Here is a 9150-nt window from a genome sequence, read left to right as displayed (position 1 = left end):
TCCCCAACAGTGGGATGAGGAAGGAGAGGAGAGGCTTGGGGTCAGGGGTGGGAACAGTGCCCAGATAGATACCTGCCAGCAGCATCAGCAGGGCAACAAGGGAAAGGGGGGCTGGCCGGGCCCCCCTCAATGCAACCCACACCTGGGCATGCCAGCTTCAGGGCAAAGTCCCCGCATTATGCCTGTCACCAAGTCTGTGTCCTCTGCCACCTGTCCAGTTGGCTCCCACCTTGCAACCCAGACCCCCATTTTCTGAGCACAATTCCCATTTTCCAGGAAAAAAAAAAAAAAACCAAAAAAAACACCACCCAGGCAGGCAGAGTGAGGTCATGGCCGGCTTGGGAGCTAGAATTTGAACCCAAGTCTCTGAGTTTAGGATTTGATCTCCGGGCTCTGATTGGAGGGTGTGGAGAGTAAATCCCGTCCCCTGCAAGCTGCCTGGTGGAAGATTTCACATCTCCCTCCTCACCCCTCCAGGAGCGGCCCCCTGAGCCCCATCTGATGGCGTCAGCGGCTGAGCCCCCCTCCGGGCCCCGCGATGCTGCGGACCAGAACTTCGACTACATGTTCAAAATCCTCATCATCGGCAACAGCTCGGTGGGCAAGACCTCCTTCCTGTTCCGCTACGCCGACGACTCCTTCACGCCCGCCTTCGTCAGCACTGTGGGCATCGACTTCAAGGTCAAGACCATCTACCGAAACGAGAAGAGGATCAAGCTGCAGATCTGGGTGTGTGGGGTGGGCACGAGGCCCAGGGGGCATCAAGATGCTTTGGGGGACTCTCCGGGGATCCCTGGGGCCCACCTGCAGCATTTCAGGCCCACACCCTGGTTCTCAGTACCCAGGGGTCCCAGCTGGTCCATTTAGATCAGAAGACCAAAGTGGCTCATAAGGCAGTGAGGGCCCCTGAGCCTAAGATCTCCTTAAAGCGGAGGGGTCCTTAACTTCTCTTCTGGACCTAAGCTTTGAGGGGATCCCAGGTCTTCAAAGCCACAGTCTCGAGGCTGTGTTGGCAGGGCTGGGTCTCCTCCATCAGACTGAGTATGAGAGTAGTTCATTGTCTCCTCCATCTGACTAGCAGCTGCGAGAACAGGTTTATCCCTTTCGCCATCAGATTGGAGGCTGTGGAGACATATCCAATCTCTGCCATCTGACTAAAGGTAGAGGGTGTGCAGGCAGGCCCATGTCTCCTACATCAGACTAGAGGTTGGATAGACAGACTCATGCCTCCTCTATCAGACTAGAGCTGTGAAAACTCATGCCATCTCCATCAGGCAGCCCATGCAGACCCTCCATGCAGACAACCCAGGCCTCCCCCATTGGATTGGAGGCTGTGCTGGCTAGCCCGTGTCTTCTCCTCCCTTAGACTGGGGGTTGCACACAGGCCTTTCTCCCCCCTTGGAAAGCCGCTGTGCTCTGTGGGGTGCAGGTGAGGGTGGGGCGGTGACCCCCAGCCTAACCTTGAGCTGCTCTGCTCCAGGACACGGCAGGCCAGGAGCGCTATCGGACCATCACCACGGCCTACTACCGGGGCGCCATGGGCTTCCTCCTCATGTATGACGTGGCCAACCAGGACTCCTTCACGGCCGTGCAGGACTGGTGAGTGCCCCCTGATCTCTGACCTCTTCCCCTTCATCCTTGACCCTTGACCTCACAGCCCTCCACTTCCCCAGGGCCACCCAGATCAAGACCTACTCGTGGGACAATGCGCAGGTGCTCCTGGTGGGGAACAAGTGTGACCTGGAGGACGAGCGCATGGTGGCAGCCGAGGATGGACAGAGGCTTGCGGATGACTTGGGTGAGCGCCAGGGCCCAACCTGAGCCTTGTCCCCACCCTCAGGGCTACCCTCACTGAGGAGCTGTCTGGAGAAAGATGACACTCTTGTGCAGTCCAGACAGAACCCAGGGGACTGTGCACACAGGAGGCTCCGTCCCACATAAAACACCCCAGCATTCCCCAAGCACTGCCAGGAATGATCCCTGAGCACAGAGCTGGGAGTAACTTACCAGACAAGCAAATGCAAGAGGGAAAGGGTGTCTGTGTGTAGTGCCCTTGGCCCCCTCATAATGGGGGACTTTAAAGCAGTTTAGCCCCTTGGGGTGGCAGAGCTGGGCGAGTGACCTGAAGCACTTGTCTTGAAGTGAAGCAGCTGACCTGGGTTCAGATCCTGACATCCTGAAGCCACCTTTCCCTGGAAGTCACCCCTGAGCAGAGAACCACAAAGAAGCCTTAGCACTGCCATATTTTTTTGTTTTTGTTTTTGGGGCACATCCGGCGGTGCTCAGGGGTTAGTCCTGGCTGACTGCTCAGAAATAGCTCCTGGCAGGCACGGGGGACCATATGGGACACCGGGATTCAAACCAACCACCTTAGGTCCTGGATCGGCTGCTTGCAAGGCAAACGCCACTGTGCTATCTCTCCGGCCCCCCAAAGAAACCTAAACAAACAAAAAACACAAAACATGCTTAATGATGGCACAATGGTAGGGCGTTTGCCTTGCATGCGGCTGACCCAGGACAGACCACGGTTCAATTCCCCAGTGTCCCTCTTAGTCCCATATAGTTCCCCAAGCCAGGGTGATTTCTGAGCACACAGCCAGGAGTAACCCCTGAGCGTCACCAGGTGTGGCCCCCAAAAAACAAAAACAACAGCAAACCACAAAACAGAGGGCAGAACAATAGCCCAATGAGAAGGGCATTTGCCTTGCATGCAGTCAACCTGGATTTGGTCCCCAGCATACCATATGATCCTCTGAGAACCTCCAGGAATGACTCCTGAGTGCAGAGCCAGGAGTAATCCCTGATCACCCCCAGGGGGAATCCAAACGTGTGTGTGCGCACGCGCACACACACACACACACACACAAGCAAAAAAGCACACAAAATAGTATAGCCCTGTGTCACCAATTGGTATTTTGATCAACTGTTTTTATGGACCATGGTAAGTCCAGTGGCATGTGGCACGGAGCCATGGTGTAGAGTGGGCTGCACAGCCAGGTTTAGGTGGCGACCCTCTGATGTTTACACATAGCAAGATGATCCAGCCATGCAGCTCTTTGTGGCCGAAACGCATAGGTCCACATGGGTGCAGGGAGGAATATTATACGATCAAGTAAAAAAGATGTGGGTGTATTGGGTGTTCTGCTCTGGCCAGCATGGTGAGGTTGATGGCAAATTTACAAAAGCAGAGTATAGAAGAGGAGTGCTCTGGGCTGACCTCCTGCAGTTCCAGGGCTCAGCGTACTTTCTGAAAGGGGATAGCAGGGAATTGTTTTCAGTCCTGGGGCCTCTGTCACTTGCTGCTCACTTGGCAGTGAGCATGGCCAGCTGTTCGTGAAACCTTGTTTCCAAGAAAGGAGGAAGACCTGGATTTGGCAGTGGTCAGGGGCATGTCACATCCTGGGTTTAATCTCTGGCATGAAAGGAAAGAAGGAAGACGAGGTGAGGAGGGAGGAAGGACAGAATTAAAAAAAAATTTTTTTTTCAGTTTTTGGTCACACACTGCAGTGCTCAGTACTTAGCTCCAAGCCATGCGCTCAGGAATAACTCCTTTTTTTTTTTTTTTTTTTTTTTGGTTTTTGGGCCACACCCGGCGGTGCTCAGGGGTTCCTCCTGGCTGTCTGCTCAGAAATAGCTCCTGGCAGGCTCCGGGAACCATATGGGACACCAGGATTCGAACCAACCACCTTTGGTCCTGGATCGGCTGCTTGCAAGGCAAACGCCGCTGTGCTATCTCTCCGGGCCCCGAGTCTGAACTCTTTTTTTTTCTTTTTTTTTGGTATTTTTTTGGTTTTTGGGCCACACCCGGTGACGCTCAGGGGTTACTCCTGGCTATGTGCTCAGAAGTCGCTCCTGGCTTGGGGGACCATATGGGATGCCGGGGGATCGAACCTCGGTCCGTCCAAGGCTAGCGCAGGTAAGGCAGGCACCTTACCTCTAGCGCCACCGCCCGGCCCCCCGAGTCTGAACTCTTAAGTTATAAATTATATCTACAACTCAGGACCCAGTGTGTGTGTGTGTGTGTGTGTGTGTGTGTGTGTGTGTGTGTGTGTGTGTGTGTGTGTGTTGATGGTGGTTCTCAGGGATTTTGCCTGGCTTGTTCACCAAGGTTCACTCCTGGCCGTAATCAGGGGAACAGATGGGATGATGGGAATTGAACTTGGGTTTGCCACATGCATGGCAAGTACTGTCAGTGCTGTACTGTCGCTTAGTCCCCATCAAAACCCCAGAATTTGTCAGTGGCCAAGACTCATGTGCTTTGAGCCCATGGAACAGGATTTACGGGACCTTTTCCAGCACTTACGGGGGTCTCAGAAGAAAGAGGGAACCTTCCCAATTCAAGCCAAATGAGAGTTCAGAAAGATATTCTTTGGCCGGAGAAATGGCATGGAGGTAAGACATTTGCCTTGCATGTAGAAGGATGGTGATTCGAATCTCAGCATCCCATATGGTCCCCCGAGCCTGCCAGGAGAGATATCTGAGCTTAGAGCCAGGAGTTACCCCTGAGCGCTGCTGGGTGTGACCCAAAAACTAAAAACCAAAAAATAAAAAGGAAGACATACTCAAGGCCCCGTATTCAGTCTTTAGCTCTGTGTGGTCCCCTGGGAACTGTCAGTCATGGCCTTGGTTTCCCCCCAACTCTGCGGGGGTGGCCTGTATCTGAGGACTTGCTGAGCTGGCTCCAAGGGCCAGAGAACATTTGTACAGATGAGAGGCTCAGCTTTGATCCTCAACACTGCTCGGTCTCCCCAAAACTGCTGAGCGTGACCCAAACTCCAAACCAGACCAAAAACATAAGCTCAGGCTCTCCAGTACTTCCTCTGAGGGAAGTCGTGAGAGCACTAGAGAGCGAGAGAGCCTGGAGGTCTAAGCCTCCCAGCCTGCAGCCCTGTGCTGTGTGACCTCGAGCACAGCGCTGTCCCTCTCTGTGCCAGCCTCTTTCCAGCGCAGCCCCTGGTAGCCAAGGTGAGGACTGTTTGCTTCCCAGGACTGTGGGGAGGAAGGCATTTGGGCTGGCCCCAGTTGAACATTAACCTTGGGGTGACTTTCCCTTTGCTGGGTGATCTCAGAGTGCCCCGCTCCTGCCTGGAACTTCCTCCTCCGCTAAATGGAGACCATGGATTCCGCTTAGCTGGTGGTCAGGGACAGTGGGGACAGACAACAGTGGGGATGGTCCCCTGAGCTTCCAGCCTGTACCCCAGCCTGGGCAACTCTACCCACTGCCCAAAGTCCCAGCGGCCCTGCCACTGCGTGGAGCTCATTAGGTATGTGGGATGTTGCCGGGGATCGAACCTGTGGCCTTACCTCTTCTGAACAGATGCTCCAACCTTGTGGCCTCCCTGGAGCTCCCTGCTCCCATCAGTTGAGGCCAAATTAGTGTTGCAAGACATGGATTGATGCTTTCTCTCTAGGCTCTGAGTAGGAAGTAACCTTCCAACTGTGGAAGTCTGCCTTTCATTCATTCATTCTGTGGGTCAGCAGTTCATGTCAGCATGGCTGTGTGCCAGGGGCCCAGGCTACTGGGTTGGCATGATATAGCAACGGAGATGGCAGGGAATGGATGCTTTTGTTTTGTTGTTGTTTTTTTTTTGGGGGGGGCCACACCCGGTGACTTCAGGGGTTACACCTGGCTATGTGCTCAGAAATTGCTCCTCACTTGGGGATCATATAGGATGCTGGGGGATCGAACCTCGGTCTAAGTTAGGGAAGCAATTGCCCTACCGCCTGCACCACCACTCTGGCCCATGGATGCATATTTGAGTGTTTGGTTTGGCGGTTGTTCTTGCTATTTTCATTTTGGGGTCACATTCAGCAGTGCTCAGAGGACCATGTGGGACACCGGGGATAGAACCCAGGTCTGGTTGTGCAAGGCAAACGCTCTCCCTGCTCTGCTCTCTCGAGTGCCTAAATCTTTGGTTTTTGTTTGGAGCCTCACCCAGCAATGCTCTGGGGCTATTCCTGGCTTTGTGGTCAGCAGTGACCCCTGGAGTTGCTTGAGGGGGGGCTGTGTGGAACTGAATGGGAGTGACTATGTGTAAGACAAGTGTCTTCCCACCTGTACTATTTCTCCAGGACCCTATTTTTCCTCAAATGAGAAGCAAATTACTAATAGTCAATATATTTCTTCTTTGTTGTTGTTTTTTGTTTGGGGGCCACACCCAGTGGTGTTCAGGAGTTCTTCCTTGTTCTGCGCTCAGAAATCGCTCCTGGTTCAGCTGTGTGCAAAGCAAATGCCCTCCCTCTGTGCTACTCTGACCCTGTATTGTTAGGTCACACCTCATAATGCTCAGGGCTAACTCTAGGCTCTGCTTTCACGGATTCCTCCTGGCAGGGCTGGTGTGGGGCACATATGGGGTGCCGGGGATTGGACATGGATGACCATGCAAAGGCAAATGCCTTCCCCACTATCCTCCCACTCCAGCCCCAATTCAGTGAACACTGATGACACTAAGAATATTCGAAACTGGGCCAGAGAGATAGCACATCGGCATTTGCCTTGTAAGCAGCCGATCCAGAACCAAAGGTGGTTGGTTCAAATCCTGGTGTCCCATATGGTCCCCCGTGCCTGCCAGGAGCTATTTCTGAGCAGACAGCCAGGAGGAACCCCTGAGCACCGCCGGGTGTGGCCCAAAAACCAAAAAAAAAAAAAATATTCGAAACTGGGGCCAGAGAGATAGCAGAGGCATAACCCCTGAGTGCCACCAGGGTTGACCCAAAAACCAAAAATAAAAGAATATTTTCTGGGGCCAGCGAGGTGGCGCTAGGTAAGGTGTCTGCCTTGCAAGCACTAGCCAAGGAAAGATCGCAACCACGGTTCAATCCCCCGGCGTCCCATATGGTCCCCCCCAAGCCAGGGGCAATTTCTGAGCGCTTAGCCAGGAGTACCCCCTGAGTATCAAATGGGTGTGGCCCAAAAAACAAAAACAAAAGAATATTTTCTTTTCCCCTTGCCTCCCCCCCATTCCTGCCCAGAGCACTGCAACAGGAAACACGTTTGTTTGTATTATTGGACGCCTGGGCGTGTGTCGCTGTCCAGAAGAATTAATTTTTATTGCTTTATTTTATTTATTCTTGCTTCTGGGGTCCACACCCAGCAGTGTTCAGGGCTACTCCCAAGTTCTGTGCTGGGGGAGGGAGAGCCATCCTTCTGGTGTGGGTCTGTGTGTGTGTGTTTGTGTGTGTGTGTGTGTGTGTGTGTGTGTGTGTGTGTGTGCGCGTGTGTGTTGCCAGGGATCAAACCCAGGTTTCAGGCATGCAAGACTGGTGATTGATTGGTCATATCTAGCCAAAGTAAAGCGTTTTCTCACCAACAATTGCGTCCTGGGGCTGGAGCGATGCGACAGCAGAGGAAGCTTACAGAATACTCAGCCTAGCTTCTGTCCTCAGCACCACATGGGGTTCCTCAAGTCCTACCAGGAAGATTCCTCAGTGCCACCAGGTGTGACCCCACAACACAATACAACAAAAGGAAGTGTATAGTGGTACCCATTATACATATGCACAAACTGAGATCTCGAGCTCTGATTTCTCACTGGGGGGGGTTCAGGGCTTGTCTCACAGTGTACCCCCCTTTACACACTTCCAGGGTTCGAGTTCTTTGAGGCCAGTGCCAAGGAAAACATCAACGTGAAGCAAGTCTTCGAGCGCCTGGTGGACATCATCTGCGAGAAAATGAACGAGTCCCTTGAACCCAGTGCCAGCAATGGCAGCAACGGGAAAGGGCCCAGTCTAGGGGACAGCCCGGCGCCTCAGACAGGAGGGTGCAGCTGTTAGACAGACAGGGCCCCCCACCCTGTGCCCCAGCACCCCGCACTGGAGTTGGAGACACAAGGGCTGTTTCTAAGCTCTTGGTGAGCCCTGCTGTCCCCCCAAGACCTTCCAGGTCAGCTCTCAGCTCCCTGACTTCCTGTAGGGATGAGTGTTGGGGAATGTGGGGTTCACAGGGTGTGTCTGGTGCATCTCAGTGGTCACAGACTGGCAGGCCGTGGTCTTCTGTCCTGTCCCTCAAGCCATTGGGGGTTCTGAGGGCTGTGGGCTGGCGCCCCAAACCAGCCCTGGAAACTCCTCAGACCTCAACTTCCCCCAGGGCTGGGAGTTGCCCTGGACCCTACCTGGTTCCCCCACCTTCACTTGCAGATCTCCTGGACACACAGTATTAAAATCGCTTTTCTCTGCATAGCCAGGCGGGGAGTCAGCACGTTGTACCCCACAGCTTCAAGAATTTCCACTCTCCCTCACCCCAAAAGTGCCTTCTGAGTTTTCCCGACGCTCCCCAATGGGGTTTCTTTTTTTAAAAAAAATATTTTGGGGGGAGATCATTCCTGGCAGTGCTCAGGGATGCCAGGGATCGAACCTGGGTCAGGGATTTAACCTAGGTAGGCAAACTGTGCTAAGGCTCTATGGTCCCCCATTGGGCTTCTTTCATCACCTCCCTGCACAGGAAATTGAGTTCTGGAACTTTCTAGGACCATAGCAGCGGGGCAGAGTGTGGCCCAAGTCTTACTTGGTCTTCCCAGTCCCCAGCCGCCGCACCCCAACACAAGGGTTTTTGCCGCAATACTTTGCCTCAAGGTGCATCTTGCAAGCCAAGGAAATTGAGCAAGGCTCAGGGAGTCTGCGCACTGGAGACCTGACCACGTGATGTGATACCACGCCCACGGGTGTCCGGAAGCCACGCCCACCTGTCCTAGTCCAGGTTGGTCCTTAGCACCCGGGGCCCTGTCCAGCTCAGCTCCCAAGTGGCAGGTTGATGGAGGGGTCCCCCTCTGGTGGGGCTGGGGAGCCCCAAAATGCTGAGGGCTCCTGCTTGAACGCCCTGTCCCAGCTCAGGAGTCCTTGGGGGCCCACTAAAGTCTGAGCTTTGGGACCCCAAACCCTAGGACAGCAGGGAGGACACATGCCTTGTACGCAGTCGCTGATCCGGGTTCGAACCCTGGCACCCCCAGAGTAGCCCCTGAGCACTGTCAGGAGTGATCCTGAGTCCAGAGTCAGGATTAACCCCCTTCAGCACCGCCGGGTGTGCTCTCTCCGACAAAATAAAGACAAAACGAAGTCTGAATTTTGTTGCAGGGAATAGTTTTGCTCCCCAAAACTGCCAGACGCTACACCCCCCGACCCTCAGGGTTTTAGCAGGTGCCAATCCCATGGCTG

At 54.0% G+C, this 9150-nt stretch overlaps 1 protein-coding gene across 1 annotated transcript; it reads left to right on the top strand.

The window, feature by feature from the left end:
• Positions 1–501: 501 nt before the first annotated feature.
• On the top strand, positions 502–7865 carry RAB3D (RAB3D, member RAS oncogene family). The gene is made up of 4 exons (XM_049788561.1): positions 502–729; positions 1481–1599; positions 1674–1798; positions 7586–7865. The coding sequence occupies exons 1-4, from the start codon at positions 502–504 to the stop codon at positions 7771–7773; spliced, it is 660 nt and encodes a 219-aa protein (XP_049644518.1). The 3' UTR covers positions 7774–7865.
• The last annotated feature ends 1285 nt before the right edge of the window (positions 7866–9150 follow it).

The sequence above is a fragment of the Suncus etruscus genome, chromosome 15 (genome assembly GCF_024139225.1).
Source record: "Suncus etruscus isolate mSunEtr1 chromosome 15, mSunEtr1.pri.cur, whole genome shotgun sequence".
Classification (NCBI taxonomy): domain Eukaryota; kingdom Metazoa; phylum Chordata; class Mammalia; order Eulipotyphla; family Soricidae; genus Suncus; species Suncus etruscus.
The sequence above is the reverse complement of the archived record's forward strand: the minus strand, read 5'-3'. Positions and strand labels throughout refer to the sequence as shown.

Excerpts from the sequence above, each read along its gene's own strand:
- RAB3D (XM_049788561.1), top strand. The coding sequence starts at position 502 with ATGGCGTCAGCGGCTGAGCCCCCCTCCGGGCCCCGCGATGCTGCGGAC. Across the intron at positions 730-1,480 it reads GGATCAAGCTGCAGATCTGG|GACACGGCAGGCCAGGAGCG; the intron begins GTGTGTGGGGTG and ends GCTCTGCTCCAG. Across the intron at positions 1,600-1,673 it reads TTCACGGCCGTGCAGGACTG|GGCCACCCAGATCAAGACCT; the intron begins GTGAGTGCCCCC and ends CCACTTCCCCAG.